An 18307-nucleotide genomic window follows, 5' to 3' on the forward strand; every position below is an offset into this window, starting at 1 on the left:
GGATATATAAATGAGTATCATTCCAGAAACCAGCTGTAATGATAAAGACACATATTTGATGGGGTCCAATGTAGACATTTTTTCTCCACTCTTCAAATGTCAGTGCACAGTTTGTTGAATGAATCCAAAAAACTGCATTGTCTGTTGTCTGGCTATTAGTTCATATTAATTGTAGTGGTAATAAATTATAAATTGTCAATGGACAAGTTACTGATTTCATATTGACTCCTATAGTATTTCATATTCCCCCAAGTGCTCTGTTGGAGTTGAACTTTACCTGCAAATGAATCAAAGTGCCTCTCAAAGGTGGGCAGTTTGTCTACATAAGCATCATCTTCTGATAAGCCAAAGAGCAAACAAAGGGACAAAAAAGCAAAACAAACAAAAAAAGAAAAATTTCAAATAAAAGCACAAAAATAAGCGTACAATCAAGAATGTAAATAGAAATGGAGATCTTAAATAAAAAGCTGCGGAAAATGTCAAAATTAAAAGCAGTGGAACTGAAAAGCTTACAATGGTTTACAATTAAATAGAAGGTACTTTAATAGAAAATAGATAATGACTAGAAATTGCCTAATTATCATACAGATTTGCCATTACCCAAAGATACCACAAAATGAATGAAACCGAAATCAAAGGTCAAAGTCATGATAGGTTGAAATGTTGGGATGCCGAAACAAGTCTGTGAACCTCAATGCAGTTAACAGCAATGAACCAAAATTTCTTCACAGTGATGTAAGATGGATAAAATAAAATAACATTTTATTTTTCTAGTCTACAGGTGGTTTTGTATTTGGTGTACTTAGTTTCTAACACATAGTTATCAGTTTGTATAATAACTAATGATTATACAGAATGTTTTTAAATACCTTAGGTAATAATTATATGATTTAGAAACCTGGAAAACATCTGATCCTTTATACATTTTTCAAGCAATGGGTTCTAAAAATCAGTTTGAATAAAATCCACCTGCAATCAGGGACTTTTCTGATTTTATGTAACTCCCTCTGCTCCATGGTGTTTATTTTTTTATGCTGCTATGACTCAGCCATGTTTCAGCCTACTGAGATTAGTTTTATCCACTCACAACTCTGCACTGCAGGCTCCTTTACACAGACTCTAAATTTAGATAAAGGAATATGAACTGCTCTATCGTTAATTCATTCAAGAATGTTTGCGAGTGAAAATCAACACCCTGCTTCATATTCTCACCTATCGCTCACACTCAACATGTTTGCAAGTGTGAAATTTAATCAGCCCAATTGACACAAAATCGTTTTTTTGTCAAGAACTTGTTCTGTGAAAATGTCAAGTCTTTTAACACTTCAATTTAAATAGAAGAACAAAATATAAAAAATGATTTAAACAAAAGCAGCAAGAGCAGAAGGCAAATTCAAAAATGAATAAAACATTTAGCGCTACACAAGTGCAGGTGGACTATTTCTCAGGTTTGTTTTTTTTCAAATTAGCAGAACCTTCAAACGTCAGAACTGGTTCACACACCTGACACAGACACACACAACTCCTTGTTAACAGTGGGTGTAGTGGCAGCACTCAGCGAGTTGGTGGAGGAGATTGAGGAGGTGCTCTCAGCTCGTGCCAGTGGAGCAATGGGAGGAGGACTCGCCGAGTGGATTGGTGGGCTGAACGGCCGGTTCTAAAAATAGACACAAGACAAGAAAAAGTCAAAAAAATAAGTTGATATTGACATTTAAATTAATGTTCAAATGGGGTTCTGCTTGGATAATAATATAAGGAAGTGTTTATCTTATTTTCAACCTCTGCAGGATTTCTTGTTTACAACAGAAGGCGGAAGATAAATGAGTAAACTCCCAGTTACATTTAGAACTGATTTTAGTAGCACAAAAATACAAGGTCGATCTTACCACATCTCCAACAGCAGGTTTCCCAGGAGGAAGCTTGGGTCGTGAAGGAGGCCGAGGCGGAGGTGGGGGTGGAGTTGCGTTGACTGACGAAGGGGTGGAAGGTCTTACAGGTGAGGAGGAACCTGAAGATGAGTGCAGAAACCAAACAAGCCTCAGATATAGTTCAATCGCACAATTAAAACACTTGCAGCAAGTTACTTTTCAAATGAAATTTACAAAACTTAAACATTAAGTAATCAAAACTGCACATAAAATGACAAAGAACAGTGCATTGTACATTTCCTGGAATAACAAATATGCTCCAAAAGCCTTAAAATAAGGTAAATTATTCCAGTACTATAATCCCACCTTGACATGTGGCTATTAATTCAGAAAAATGTTCCATTTATTGCAATTATTGTTTTATGTTAAATACCCTGTGACAGTTATTGTCAACCATCAATTCTAAACAGTGAATGTGACTTAAGAAGTTTATCAGAGTACAAATGAACTTTAATTAGTAATCCATCATGAAGTGATGTCATTTATTTCATCTCTAAAATGAAAATCCAACTTTTTATGTCTTTAATACATCAGCTGCTGGACATAACAAGTCTCTGAGTTCAAAACATTTATAGAACATTCCATTAATTTTCTCCTGAAAGAACAGCAAGTGTTTATAGTTTTAATAAAAAAGTTTTTGATAAAGAAAGGTAACAAAATCGCAATAAGACAGTAATTTCGCTGCAAAACAAAGCTTTGTAGATAAGTCAAGTTTAAAAACCAATCATAACTCAGTAAAACAAATTACTCAGCAAACATATTATAGAAAAATAACTTTCAGTATTCATCTGAGTTAAAACAACACTGTCCCTCCCCTCCAAACAACTGTTCAGTCTGTGCAAGTTTAATAGCAAGGGTGCCACAATCCAACTGGCAGTCTGTCCCTTTCTACACCAATGAACTGAAACATTTTTATAGTCAATACAAAATCAAAACATGGCATCTGAGAACTTCCAAAATAAGTAAGTACTCACCACTATTTGTCCCGCCTGCTCCAGTTGTGGGGCCTGGTGATGAAACTACTGCACGGTACGTTGGAGGTGGAGGAGGCGGTGGTGGTGTGCTCCGACTTTCCTGGCTGGCATCTTTGGGAGAGGTGATCGTTTCACCTCCTTCCTCTTTGGGATGAGAGGTGTTTGTGTTCTTAGACTGCTCCTCTTGAGAGAAGACAAGGGGTGATGGGATTGAGGAAGCTGGAGGTTCTTCAGAAGGAAGAGTCACCACTTCACGGGTGCCATCCTTGGGGGCAGGGACTGGTGGGACATCAGCAGGTGAACTAAGAGGAGGCGGGGAGGAAGCTGGAGGTGATGTATGTTCCTTTGATGCAAGAGGCAGAGAAGAGGTGATGGAGGGCAGATTCTTGTCTTCTGGTGTGGAGGGACCTGAATGTATGGGAGGCAAGAAAGGCTCCTCTGACGGAGGTGGGGAAGTTGGAAGAGGAGGAGGCGAGTCTTCTTTTGGGGAAAGAGCGATGGGGGGAGGAAGTGGAGCTGGGGATTCAGGTGGAGGAGGAGAGGCTGGTGGAGGAGGTGCTGGCTCTTCAGGAGGGGGTGGTGAAGAGGTCATATGTGGTGCAGGTTCCTTTGGTGCTGGTGGTCCAGCGGGAGAGTGTTCACTGAAGCAGACCCACTTGTCATCTATCTCTTCACCAGCAGGGGGAGCCACCTCCGGTCCAAAAATGTTGTCCAGGTCTGCTATTGAGGGCTTCCTGCTTGAGTCATTTGCATCTGCTGATGGTTCTGAAATAGAGACCAGAGATAAATTGAATGTTACTTTATTTATACATTTCTGGAATGTAAAGTCTTGATTCTTATAAATTTGATGAGTACATTTATATAATGATAACCTTTTAAAAATTGTGTCTTTACTTGTCAATGTCAATTTATTTATAAAGCAGCTACTAACTACATCAAAGTGCTGCACAGTATTTTTAAAACTTATGTAAAGCATTTTATGTGAAATTTAATGTTATGAAAAGAAGTCCATTCAGCCATTTCATGCACAGCAGGTTGTTAAAAATAAAATTAGGGTTGAATACGTTTATCATTAAAAGATTTTATGATTCTCACCAGCAGCATCAGGAGATGAGGCTCCAGTTGTTGGGGGTGAAGTTGGGACATTCTTAGGTGGAAGCGGAGGAGGAGCTGAAAAAATGTTAAGAATGTCATTGAATAGTTCACAGATTCAAATTGTAACTGTTCCAATATTCTTGTAACTGTAGGATGTGTTGCACGGGATGCAGATTTCTGGCACAAATAAAAAACAAGAGTGCCAGCAGATTAGCTTGTAATAACTTATAAACAGCGAATGTTTGGTTTTTCAAATAGCAGGAATTACAACACCTGTCAAAAAACAGTAATACTTCTTACAAGGGGAAGACAAAACCATGCAGCACAGAACCTTACAATTCAGTCAACATCATGCCAAGTGCAAGGATAGGGGACCAAAAGAGGAAGGGGTTGGTGGAAAATGAGCACAGAACCTTTGCTGTAAAACATACGTGTACCAATAATAAATGCTGTGGTTGTGTAATGGCTGATGAAATGAAACTCTGGTGGGACCTGGAGAGGATCATGACCACATGTCTGTTTGATCAAGACTGTTTGCTAGGTCTGTTTGTTAGTCAGATGATGAGGGAGTTCACAGGGCGAGCGGGTGGGTCTGTGCAGTCATTCAAGGCAGACGAGGAGCTGTGGCACAGTGTGGAACAATGAAACTTACTTCCTGTGGGGAAGGACCTCGTTAAAGAGGTTTCAGGCTCTGAGAAAGAAGTCCCCCACACATCGGGCTCAGAAAGAACCACTAAGTGCAGGAGGGGACATAGCAGGTCAAGTGAAAGAAATTAATAGTGGGTTACTCATTCTTTTAAACATATATTTCGTAAAGTACGGAATAAATGATCAGCTTGTAATAAAAGTCTTAAATTAGGTAAAGAAATCTCTTAGCAGTTAAGAAGTGTTAGCTGGAAGAAAAAAATGATGATACAGAATGAACAAACTGCCAAACAAAGCTTATAAGTACTGCACGTCTATTATGGAACTACACATGAGCAGCTACACCTGTGTGAATCAATGTATAGTGGTATTTTATATCAACTTGAGGTCATTATGCCAGAGATGGAACTTATGTAATAGCTAATTGCTTTTTGATAGCCTGCTACTGAAAACCCAGAGGATAAAATGTTAGCAGTAACAATAGAAACTATGTATTAACCAACCTGCAATATACCTATAAACACAACCTTGGGGGGGTTATCTTCAGCTTTGACCTTAACAAAGACATGCTAAATTCTCAACTACTGCAGCGAGTTCAAGAGGAGAAGAATTATGTAAAGAGATGAGAGGAAGGCGAAGAGAAAATGTGTTGACAGTCTTGTAAAACTAAGCTGACAGCAAAAGAGACACAGCAAGAATATTTTCAGAAAGTCTCCATTAATCAATCCAGACAAAAACATAGACACATTTAGAAGATATAAAGGGATGGTGAATACAGGATCAGATCAGTTACCTTCAGCTTTCTGTTCTCCGAAGGCTGTTTCTAAAGGAGGCCCAAATAAGGCTGTGGTGTCTTCAGGGACTGTTGTTTGCTGATTGCTGCAGCGGCAATAGAGTGAGTTAGAAAGAAAAGTGTTGCCATTTTACCAAATAGTCAGTTAACTATTTTAAGCCTGCTAGTCAGGTAATGCATTGCAAGTCATCAAACTGTCATCACAAATTAAAATTGTCACCAGACTTTAATGATAGCATGTAAGGGTTAATCGATCCATATATACTCAACAAGAATTTTCGTTAAAAAGAGGGAGCCATTCAAATAATTGAGGCAAAAACGTTATTTTCTGAAAATAAGATTTTTGTTGTTGGGATTCAAAATCTGAAGCCTTTTATTCCCTTTTTAAAGTGTATTAATGCATTGTACTTAACTTATAATTACTAATCTCTAAAGTTTCATTTTAATTAGTTTTTATTAAAGTCTTCCAACTCAAAGGTCAAAAAAACTCTTGTTTGGTCGACTCTCTGCAAACAGTTGTTTATTTTGGTAAAGGGTTTGTCAAACTGCCCACCAGTGGGATTCATTAAGGAATGTAAGCCAAGACTTAAAATCCAGCATTTAATTTGTGAGAGTCAGGCAGTAAAACTTTGCTTACACTGATCATGTACACCACTGGCAAAAAATGCCCTCTTTAACATGATTACAACCAATTTGGAAAGTTTTATAAATGCACTGCTTCTAAGTAGAGAGATAGCAAAAACAGTGGAATATAATAAGCTATTTAAAACCCATAGAATGAAAAAAAAAATACATGAACCTTCTTGGACTAGTTGTGAAAACTCTTGCACCAGTATTGAGAAGAAGAAAAACTGCAATAAATGTATTGGTCATGTGGAGTTACAGTGATTAATCTCTGTCTATGTGCAGAGAGAAGAGGCAATGTGACTTATCTGACTCCTCATGACTCAACAGACAAAACAATGAACACTGAAACAACTGGACAACAGAAAGCTGACATTCAAGCAAACCACTGAAACCATAGCGGCATGATTCACCTACACAAAACTCACAATATAAACGACTGTTATTAGGCACTCACACAAGAGTAATATTAGATTTAGCGCTCAATACACACCACTATTGTGCAGGCTGACAGCTTTGCAAGCTTAATGGAGTGCACAAATTTCCACAAGAACAACAAAAATGTTTTTTTGTTTTCCTAAGAAGTTGTTCAAAATTCCTAAGAGATGGTAAAAGTGGGAAAATTTTACAATGAGGTCTTTTACGTTAGAAGAGCAAAGAGTAATATCAAGAACATTATCTAAAAAAAAAATGTCCTACTTCTGAGCTCCACTGCAGTACTGGGGTGATTCTTCAAAGAAATTATTCAGCAAGCCTGAATACGAATGCTGTCACACAGCAGATTTTTATTTGATTTAAAATAAGCTCTTGAATAATTTTTTTTCCAAGTGGATGATCAAATCAAATCCCAATGAACTTATGTAATATTAAAGCTTGTGATTGCAGTGAGAAATGTGGAAAAAGTTAAGTTTTGTTTGTAAAGGACTGTAAAACAGCTGCTACACAGTCTTTTATTTAATGATAAATGCTTTGAAGGCATTTTACATGACAAAATGGCAAAACTACTTAATACATAAGCAGCAATTGATCAATTTTCAGAAATAAAATGCATAAAGTGAGAACCATGCATCACACCTGGGTGGTTGTGGTGCTGGAGCTGGTGTGGGAGCCACAATGGGAGCAGCGGGAACAGCACGCCTTGGCCTGGCAATTTCCTCACCTGGGAGCATGAAAGAAAACATTATTTATATTTATATCCCATATATTAAGTGCTTTACTAAAAAAAAAAAAAAATACAAGTCTGGACTGAAGGGCATTAAGAATGTTACTTACTAGATGTGTTCCTTTTAATACCCTATCACATGGAAAAAAGAAAAAAAAAACAGTAAAGTATAAAAATGCTAAAAAGAAGAGGTACAAAGTAACACATTTACATTTTCCCTCTATGCTCAGATGAAGCAAAAACTTATTTGTAATTCCTAAAAAAAATCTGTTTCAGGCTTGTTCAAAGATTAGGTGGCAATAATTCAAGGTCCTTCACTGTAGTTTTTTTCCTAAAGGAAAATAATCCCATGGTGAAAAATGTAGAGAAAGTCAACCATTAATATTTAGTTTTCTACAAAATTACATAACTTACAAGCACCCCTCACAATGCCAATGTAAAAAAACCCAAAACATTTTTAATGTTTTTTTTGAGCACAGACTGTCTAAGAATTTTTAATTAGTATGTCGTTTTACTTTTCGGTTTCTTGGGAGTCTAAATATGACCAGTCTCAGAAACTCATTTTTCATAACTGGCTTAAAGGATTTAAGAGGGTCTAAGTTAATCTCATCACCAAGAAAAAACCCTCCCTTCAAAGCTGGCTGCAGAGAACCACAGCAAAAAGTTGAATCTTGGGGGCCCCAGTGTCTGTAACAAAATCTCTATCTACATGCCAATCGGTTGTTTAAAAAGTAAACCCAGAAAAGTAGAATGAGAAGACACTGTGATATTTCTGCAATCTGATATTGTGCAGCTCTATGTGGACTTGGAGGTTTCATCTGGAAACAAAGACAGAAAAGCAACTAAACACGGATCAGGATGTACAATGCATCATGAACTCTTTGAGCATATTTTAAGTAATTGTGATAGCTTTAACTCTCCAAGCATAAAATCAACCTTAGTCAATGGTTTTTCTAAATAAACCATTTTCTAAATTTCTAAATTAATGAATTTAGGAAAAACAGTTACTTCAGCCTTTTCTGACCCTTTAACCCACTGAACAAATGGACCAAAAAATGTTCGTGTGAGATTTTGTCATTGCAGTGTTGGTAATAAATATGGAGACAATTCAATTGAGTTTAATTATATTGCAGTGTTAAATCCTCCTGGACGAACATGTAGGACCTGTGCAAACTTGAAGTATTACCACCCACACTGCAATCAGCACCACTTGCATGTGCATATAATAAAACATACTCCTACTATTTACTAAGAAAGAAAAAAAAACTTTCGTAGTTTCATATGAGAGAAAAATTGCGTCTGCTGCCTGCTGTAACAAGAAAATTGTGGATTGTAATCAAAGCTTTAATAAGACTTTAGTTATAAGCTTTTTGAGGTGTAAGAAGTAGCTTGTGACAGCACAAAGTGTGAGACAGAGACAGTTGGGTCTTAAAATTTGGGTCTTAAATTTGGCTGACAAGGTGATAATCCAGACATTATTGTTTTTTCCCCCCGCTGTGATCCAACAGAAGCATGAATTCATAGTTAGCTAGGGTGTGTGAGAGGAGAGTGTGAAAGGAAGGGAGGACACATGAGGAGATGAAGAAACACGATGTAGAGAGACTGGAATGAGACATCAAAGAGCCAGCTGTCAAAAGTGCAAATTATCACTAAAGCAGACAGAAAAATTGAACATAGTAATTCAAGATAGAAAACTAAAACATATTTAAGACTAGAGATCTGAAGAATTAGTAAATACAAATTTTAAAATGCTTATTTTAGCTGAGAAAATTTCAGCTCTTGCTGAAGGGTACAGGAAGTCATATGATATATTTAGTGTCACCCCAGTTAGACAGATGGAAAGGACACTTACCGGGCTACGTTTCTGTGACCAGCATAAAGGAAGAGAGAAGAGATACCTGATCAGAGAGTGACAAATCAGTACAGAGGACAGCATGTGCATCAGAAGAAGACTGTTTGGGCCAGGCTGTCGTATTTCATGAGAAATATTTTTTCTGTTGAATTTAGTGAAACATCTCTTCAAACATTTTATCAAGATTGCTCAGGGTGATTTATTGAAACGGATCTATATGTTTGTAACTACACCACTGAAAATGCATTTGCCAGCCTGCTACGACTGGATAAAATCCAAAACATCTTGTAGATCCGCCTTGTTAATTATGCTTCTTTAACGCCTGCATCCATTTGCTGCTGATCAGTCTGCTGTTAAAACAGAAACTCTGCCACCTAATCCCAGCGAGGTTCCTTTCATTTCCCTACGTATCCTCCCATCTGCCTCTCCCACTTTTTAATTTCTGCTGAAATCACCCCATCTGCTCGCATCAGATCCACCTCACAGAAACCATCTCTCCCTCCATTCTCTCACTCTTTTGCTTGCCCCAGTTGTGCAGTGAGCCATGAGTGATTAAAGTGATGTAACAGAGGGTGGGACATGCTGGTGGTAGGAATTCATATAATTGGATAAAGTAGTGAAGGAAAGACCTCGGTGAAGGCTGACATAGCCAATTGCTGCAGCTCTGCTGAACGTAAACAGGAAGTGCATCAGAGCTGAAATCCCTAGTCCATTTAAAGCACTACTATTGGTTTATCAAATATTGAACATGTGACAAAATGTAGATACAAATTTTATATTTTTTAAAATGCTACACTATTTTTGATATTTGTAAAAGAATAAAGGAATACTACTTTATTGTGGCTGTTAAACTCAGACGAGTTGGCTATATTTTAAGCAGACAAATATTACTATCTACTCCAAACTGAAATAATGATAAATATGAAAAATATAAAAAACTGAAAAAATAAGCTTTAGTTATTCTTTGGAATAAATGCAAGTATAAAAAATATCAAACAGATATGCTTTTTGAGAGGTTGTCCGAACAGTTTTCAGTATGACCCGATACTTGCTTCTTTTAGAATGTATAATCTCAGTATTTGGACTGAGAACCAGTAGACCAAAACTAATTAAAATCAGATCAGTCAAAGACAGCAGAAATACACCTTAAAATAGCTCTTGCACCTTATGTAGCACAGCAAGAAAGAAAAATATGGAAGTGGTTTAAAAACGCTGAGCAGCAACAGAAGCACAATGCTTCTCTAAAGTCTCTGTTATAAAAAATCATTAAATATTTCCATCTTTAATGTGATATAAAACCTGTGCAATTTAACAGAGGCAGAATCAAATGTGTAAGAAGGGAAAATGTATGAAAGGAAATACAATCACTAATCTGCGCTGATTGAGGAAACTTCAATTTCAGAATTCAGTTTGACTTAATGAGAATCTATAAGCATGCCACATCTTGCCTTGGCAAGATCTGTCCACTATATCAAACAAAGGTTCCCCATATGGACAGCTCTCCTCAAGGGATCATGTAAATCTTCTGCCAGTTTTGAATTTGAACAGTCATTACGTCATCTGAAAATCTTAATGTTCCTCTGTTGCACTCATTTGTTTAGGTGAATGTGATGTTGAAAATATGAATACGTTGGAATCGTTAGCTTTGGGCCTGAAGTTATTTGTATTTAAAGCTATTCCTAATTTAGTACACTTAGTGAATAAATTCAGTTCCACTTGAAAAAAGGTAAAGGTAACCCCACAGCATGATATTACCATATCCTTTGGAATTGTGGTCCAAAGGTAAACTTTGTTCATCCAACCATGAACAAAGTTCATGGTTGGACTTTGTTCATCCAACCATAACATTTTTGTTTGTTTTAGGAAATATCTGTCAGGCCTGGATGATTTCCGGGAAAGGCAAAGCTTCTGCATTGCAATATGTTCTTAGTCCAGACATATGAGGAACATGGTTTACTTCTGTTGCACATACAGGAACAATACCTGTATGTTCCTGATTGTTGTCCCTAATCAGGTACAGCAAGATCCGGGACATCGATACAGATGTTGTTGCCCCTGATTAGTTTTAAAATACTGTGGACTTTGTTGTACTCTTGTCCTGAATTGTACCTTTGCACAATACAGCTGGATCACTTCCATGTTTTTTAACCTCTCTTATTTTATTAAGAGTTATAAGTTAGGAAGCAAGAAGACAAAAGGAGATTCAGAACTTCTGGGATGTACTAAATCTGCTTTATATTTAAGTAGACAAAACTCAACATTGGCCATTTACCTAGTAATTACTAGACTAACTAGTAATTATGTCATTCCAAGCTGATTTTATACTTTGCCCCAAATCTAGTTTGCATGTCAACAGCCACAAAAACAAAGCACACAAATTTGTAAGTAAGACATATATTTAGAACTAAAAGAGCACATAATTAAGAAATGCATATAAAGCAACAATAAAAAAGCAGAGTCTTACCGGACTCCTCTACATGGGTTAGGGTCATTTTAGGCAGCAAAGCAAAAATAATCAAAGGAAGAGAAAAAGGTAACAGCATGTTAGAAGGCTGAGAGGGTGTTATAAACACAAGCAAAGCAGATATGGAAAGTGGTCTCCATTTAATGCAGTCGTAAACACATATTTGTTGACAGTTATTTGAGGAGAACTGGATAAGTTGTCAACAGATAATTTGTGTGAAGCTTTTGTGTGAAATAAGGTGTAATCCCGCATCATCATTGCTTCATCACAAACACTTTGTAACTCCGACAAAGTTTTCACAAGGATGTTAAGGTTTTATACAATGAAATGCTCTCCAACAGTCTACATGAATAGACTTAGATGCATAAACTGGGCATTTTCTGGTTGGTAAAGATTTTTTTTACTTCTTTTGGGTCTAACCTAGAAGTTCTGATTTTTTTATGTGGACAAGGACTAGACGTTCTTTTATAAGGTGGTGATTATAAATCTAATATTAAAAGTAAGACAATAAAATAATATGGCCATTTATGCCACAAAGAGCATGTTTCTAAATATGATTTGTTTATTCTTAAACTGAGAAAAGAACTTCAAAAAACACAATGTTTAATGTGTTTGAAAATAATGAGAGTTTAGTTTTGAAAGGAATTCAGATTTTTCAGTATTTTAGCTGCTGATCCTTCAAAGTCCATCCAGGGAAAATTAGCAGATACCCTTCTCTGGTCAACAGCTTGGTCAAATTTTAGTTAATATGCAAGTGGTAAGACCAAACCTGTCACACAACCAAGCACACTTAGAACCTCATTTTTTAAAGTATTAATAATGAAACATTAATAAGACAATGCAGCTGCTAAGCAATATGCCCACAAAAAGTATTTTTCTGTCCTGCAGCATACTTACAAATACTGAAAGCTGAACAAAAATCCTAATAAATTTGTTATTTTGTGTTTTACTCAAAGCTGTCCATACATGAACCCAAACAATAAGAGCATAAAAAGACCTTCACACCTAATAAGGTTGACAAAGCCACTGGGTGAACCCACTGAAGCTGGATTAAATTATTGAGGACAGAAGCTCAAATGACCACAGGTAATGTCCTTGTACTGTGGACTGAAACACAAGTTCATTGTGCCCACTTTCCTATGTGAATAATTTAAAGCAGACACCTAAGCTAACTGTCCTGACTGGGGAAACACAGGACTAGAGGCCTGCAGACCAAAAGGCATAAAAAAAGTTGAGGGCTGCCTGAGGAACCCCGCTGCATACTGCAGACTGCATGATGGGCATAAGATAATTAAGTTCTCAGCTGCCAGGTTGTGCTGCCTGGCAGCTGTAAACTTGTGGTATAAGATGTAGTCATTCTGAGCAACATTAAATTACTTTAGAATGATAAGAAAAAAAAATACAAAGTATTATAGCCTTACACATTAGCTACATAAATTCCAAAACTTCCAAAATGACTCATAGCTTTCAGTTCAGTATTCAAACCAAAGAGTATGCACGCTTGCTCTGCTAAATTATTGATGAAAAGGTAAACATATTGTTAAAATAATATGTTAGTGATAAGCAGATGGCTCTAAGATGATTTCAATATAAGTATATCTTAAATACTAATGGAAATGTATGGTTATTATTATAAAAAGTGGGAGTCATTTAGACCAATTTGACTCAGAGAAGTGGATTTGAAGAATTCATTTGTCCTTGTTTAATCTGTTTTAGATTACAGCTAGTAAAAATGCTTCCATTTTTCTTAAAATTAGAATAAAAAAAAAAAAACAGCAAAAAAGGACATTTAGTGCAGTAATGTCATGGGAAAGAGTGTTGACTCAACACTTGTCCAGCAGATAGTCACTGACACCCTCTGCAAGCATCAATAGGTCATTGCGAAAGAAGCTTGCTTCTCACAGAAATATTGAGTGGAAGAAAATGGTTTGGTTGAAACTGCTGCACAATAATCTGTCACTGTCACAGTTTTGAGAGGACTCAGTCATTATTTTGGGGAGGATTCACAATGTGTCAATATGTTATACACATACAGCTAGGAACAAAATTATTAGCTTTCCTCTGAAACTTGTAAAAATTGTGATTAGAACATCACTTGAAAATTTTCACTTCACATGAAATGAATGACTATAAGAGGAGTTTCACATTTTAGTGGAGCTGTTGACTACAACAATATTTTTGATTGTATTCTAATTTATTGCGACGTGAATAAAAACATCTAGCTCTAGTAAAGACAAGAAGCAAGAATGAGCTATACGCACATGTAACAATAACTTAAAGCATCACAAATCAAGTCTGCTAATGAAGGACAGCAGAAGAAGGGCATAACCGTTGGAGTTACTCACCATAGGAGACGGGGACAGGGCTATGTTTCCGATGGAAGCTTTGAGCTCATCAACCGAAGGAGCCGATAAGACACAATCAGCTGGCAGCGGTTTGATTTTGATTTTGAATTTCTTCTTGTGGTCCTCTTCCTCCTCAGATTCATCAGAAGAGAAGAAATGGGTCTTTTTGGTAGGTGAGGGTACAAAGTCAAAGAAAAAGTCCAAAGGTAAAACAATACAGCTGATTTGACCTCTAACTTGGATCCCATTTAAAATATGGAACATTTTAAAATGTATCTCATTATAGGTAAAACAAAAGCCCTGTTTTTACTTCATGATGCAGTGTCTGCTCTTAATTAACATATTTTCCTTTTCAGGTTCAAACAATTGTCCCTTTAGTTGTTCAGTTGCTGCCAAACTTAAAAGCAACTATCACTCCTCTGCACAGTCTGATGAGAAACATTGAAAAGGTGACAAAAAACAACATCGCCTGAAAGGTTACAAAATATAATACTAATCTAGACATGCCAGTTGATTAGTGTGATGTTTCACAGAAAGGTTAAAAGGTTTTTACAAGAGATTTGAGGTATAATACTATAATACAATTGTTAATATGACACTGTTGTACATAATCTTCTAATGATCTTATCAATATATATTCTTTGAAAACAAAACAACTGATCTGTTTAAAGAGATGTGAAAGAATTTTGTCATTGACTAGCATTGGTAAATCAAGTTGTGCTTAGGATATCTCCTTCCTCTGACTCTTCATCAGGTCTGATACTGTAGCCTTCATCATCCAACTCAGGTGAGTTCTGAAACACACAAACTGTACATCAGTACAAACCTATAAATGTGAGTACAGCTCAAATGTTCACACTGGATTTCCAGTTGTAACAAATACTGTTCATTGAAGCAAAACAGTAAATTGAAAAAGTCATGCTTGTCATTGACTGATGCAAATATAGGTATAGCTCAGTTACTGATATCAAAGTACAGCAAAGTGCTAAAACTTCCTATTATGAAGCCTTGTATTTCCTCGACCTGTTCCGGACACTTCCAGTCAGCTGGTCCTGATGTAGAGTATTAAAACTGTATAGAAACCACTAAATATGAACAAATCTGCAAGACCAAACACCAATTGTCCTCTACATAAGTATGTGTAAGAGGGGCGTAGTTGGCTTTAATGCCAGACCGCTGCACACCCATCTCTACATTCATTTTGCCTTGAGGCTCCATATGATTTCTTGCTCTCTTCCATAACCAGAAACGTTTTCAATGTGGGGGGGTGAAAGTGCAGAGCTTCTGTTTTGCCCTGGATAATCCTGTACAACAAGATCAAATCAAACATTACAGGAAACATTCTAATAATTGTAAGAATAAATATAATGAATTAATAACAATAGGAATAATATCTGTTATTCTGTTTTGCATAAAACAATTAAATCATTTTGGGGTTTTACTGTTAATTATTTATGTTAATGCAAAATTATGTGTTTTTATTGATGGTTATTTTTCAACTTCAACTAAATAACTTTACTTACATATCTTTCCCAGTCGATATCTCCATAGAAGCCATTTGGGGCTCCATTTGTCTTCTTCTGAGACTGAGAAGACAGAAGCTGTTTGATTAAAATCCCTACAGACACTGAAGAAAGAGTGAGTTATGTAAGAATCCACTGTATCTATTGCAAAGAACAACTCAGCAGGATTCTTGTGCAATTAGATTCTTTTTCTCAGACACTATTCTGTTTTCAGATTTTTCCACTTTTCTGAAGCTTTGGGTTATTAAAATAACACTATCATCAATATTTAGCTTTTTATAAGCCATATTTGAACAAAAAAGGTTAATTATGAAGACAGAAGTATTTTTGCTCCAAACATTGCACTGATTTTCATCTACTATGTGATTCTGACAGCTTGTTAATGAAATAATAGCTCAGGGAGTAAAGCTCAGTGGGAGACTGATGGAATAAATAACAAGCTGCAGTGTTTTTACTGATACTAAATTCTATCCAGACACAGTGCTACTCTAAAAGCTTGTCTATTCTAAAAGGCTGAGTTCAGTACCGATTCAACCTCTTGGGGTTCCTGGCAAGCAAAAACAACACAAAAATAAATTATTTATTTAGTGTTCACCAGATTCAGCTCCCTTCAGAAAGTCTGAGCTTGTAAAAAAATCTTGATTTGAAAATAAATGCAACTATATTGACTGTTACTTACACCACCATCTCTGTCTGGAGACCCTCTGTTTCACATAAAGGGGAAAAAAAGAGAAAGAAATATGAAAGGTTTCTTGTTCTCTTTATTTGAAATATTGACTAAATTGCTAATAAGTCCAGGTAAAATAATTTAAATACTACAAACCAATCAGATGAATCAATGCATTAATGAAAGATCAATTTTAACATCCACATCGCTATGCTTCCTCCTCGTACGAGGTTCAGAGCATTGCAAAGCAAAAAGTGGACTTACGTAGAGTCACTGTCCTTCTCTTTCTTCCGTATCCCGAAGGCCTTCCTGGTACGTTTTTTCAATCCTGAAAAAGCACAAAGAGAAACCAAAGGCATGAATAAAAGGGGGCTCGCGTGGGAGGCTTAAAGGGTAGTCTGGATCGGCTCCATGTCAATGGGATCAAAGGCAATATTATCATGTATTCTTTATTGACTGGCTGCATCGCTGCGAAGAAAAACCCTGCTAAAACTATAAATGTGTCCATGGCCATTACAGATTGAACGGCAGCCTTGTAATTATTAAGGAAACCTTTTAGGATGGAAAATTAATTTGAAATGAAAATCAATGAGCCAGCGTCTGAGCCAGGACAGTTAAAGGGCATAGATGGAGGAAGCTATGGTAGGACACGTCGAAAGTTCAATACATTACAATTCATACAACACAAGACTCAAAATGTGCTGATTAGCATATTGCATAATAGTAAAAAAAAAAAAAATAAAAAGTGAACCACACTTAGAGGAACTCAAATGAGAAAAATCTACATAAGGACAACACAAAAAAGTTTTAAGTCCATAATTATATAGTGCAAAAATGTGGTTGCAATGAATCCTAAATGTCTTCTAAACAAAAAAGACATGTTTGTGCTGCACAAACATTTATACATAATAAAACTTTGATGTCAAATTTTTTGATATGTTTTGTATTTGAAAAAATCCCCTTCTTCTTTAGTTAAATTAACTGAAGTATTATTTTTAATAACAACTATATTTCAGCAACCTTAGAACCTAAAGTTTGCATTTGCATCACCTTAAAAGGAGGTTAGATTACAGTTTCTCTCAACTTTATATCTGCTACCTTTGACAGTAGAACAGTTTAATATCAACTGAAAAACCCTATTTAAAAAACTGATCTCAGATGCTCCCACCTCTTTCTTACCCAGAATGAAGGCCCAGTTGTCCCCCTCCATTCTGTCTCTGCCGAGTCCTCTACTTTCATTCTTCCTTCTCTTTAACTTGCAGAGAACTCATCGCATAATCTACAGACCAACCAGTTTCTTCCTCATACCGCCTGCAGTTACACGCTATACCTCTGATGAGGAACTTGATTCTCTTCTAGCTGAAGCATGCGCACACACCTACATAGATAAGGTGTCTTGTCCTTGATCTGCATATGGTGCTCAAATTCAAAACCGGTGGATCTATTTCTGAGTTAAGGGGAGATTTAATGCAGAAATGTAGTTGTCTGAAAATTACAACAACACATCTGTTTCAGCTAACTGTTTCATTTGAATTGTATAAGTCAATGATGTTACAGAAGATGGGCATTTACTTCGTCTTTATCTTTACTGACAAAGTACAAGACAATTAAGCCCTTGCAAACTGCACTGACACAAAATTTTATCAACATCCAAGGACACAAGCATATGTTGTGTTTTGAAAGCAGCATTGCTTTAATGAAAGCAAAGTCAGAAGAATAACAGATGAGCAGATTTATGTTGTACAATTTGTACTATTGTTATGTTATATAATTTATACAGGAGGAGCTGAGAAAAAGGAAGCAGCTACATTGCCCTCCATACTTCTTAGTGTCTCTGGTAAAGATATGTATTCCATGAAACATCACGGTCAGTAAAAAAGCAGCTTTCTCAAGTTAATCAGCATGTTGGGCAACTTTTATCTTCCTATATTTGGGGGAGTAACTATCATAAGAAGAAGCTCAATTCTTTAAGCACTTCTAAAAATGGCAAAGACAAGAGAACACTTCAGTCCAGTGAGGCAGGATTTATGCCTACTGATCACAAAACAGATACAACATTGGTACTAGCCTAAAGTTGAAATTGAAAAGTATAATAAATTACGTTTAATAAACAAAGTAGAACAATGAGAATATTGAGAGAAATAAATAAAAAAAATTCCAAGTTTTCTGCCAAAGTTTCATGGTAACTTTTTCAATTTAAACACTACTTCTTGTTAAGGATTTTTACATATTGTG

The 18307-nt window shown here is 36.2% G+C and overlaps 1 protein-coding gene across 8 annotated transcripts in view; it reads right to left on the reverse strand.

The window, feature by feature from the left end:
* The window catches only part of sgip1a (SH3GL interacting endocytic adaptor 1a), a 71401-nt gene that overhangs the window by 12999 nt on the left and 40095 nt on the right, over positions 1 to 18307 (reverse strand). For 2 of the 8 annotated variants that reach the window (XM_055052091.1, XM_055052099.1), the window contains 15 exons: positions 16337 to 16400; positions 16085 to 16109; positions 15406 to 15468; positions 14613 to 14676; positions 13883 to 14055; positions 9074 to 9085; positions 7332 to 7353; positions 7134 to 7218; positions 5436 to 5521; positions 4650 to 4730; positions 3998 to 4072; positions 2903 to 3667; positions 1887 to 2008; positions 1504 to 1657; positions 278 to 337 (listed from right to left, as the gene is read on the reverse strand). In XM_055052091.1, the coding sequence (XP_054908066.1) occupies positions 278 to 337; positions 1504 to 1657; positions 1887 to 2008; positions 2903 to 3667; positions 3998 to 4072; positions 4650 to 4730; positions 5436 to 5521; positions 7134 to 7218; positions 7332 to 7353; positions 9074 to 9085; positions 13883 to 14055; positions 14613 to 14676; positions 15406 to 15468; positions 16085 to 16109; positions 16337 to 16400 (1851 nt within the window). Of the gene's footprint in view, positions 1 to 277; positions 338 to 1503; positions 1658 to 1886; positions 2009 to 2902; positions 3668 to 3997; positions 4073 to 4649; positions 4731 to 5435; positions 5522 to 7133; positions 7219 to 7331; positions 7354 to 9073; positions 9086 to 13882; positions 14056 to 14612; positions 14677 to 15405; positions 15484 to 15931; positions 15953 to 16084; positions 16110 to 16336; positions 16401 to 18307 lie in introns of all 8 variants that reach the window. The other 6 variants (XM_055052108.1, XM_055052127.1, XM_055052074.1 and 3 more) reach the window with 5 other exon arrangements.

This window comes from Poeciliopsis prolifica, unplaced genomic scaffold (assembly GCF_027474105.1).
Source record: "Poeciliopsis prolifica strain line A6 unplaced genomic scaffold, Auburn_PproV2 SCAFFOLD002, whole genome shotgun sequence".
Lineage (NCBI taxonomy): Eukaryota > Metazoa > Chordata > Actinopteri > Cyprinodontiformes > Poeciliidae > Poeciliopsis > Poeciliopsis prolifica.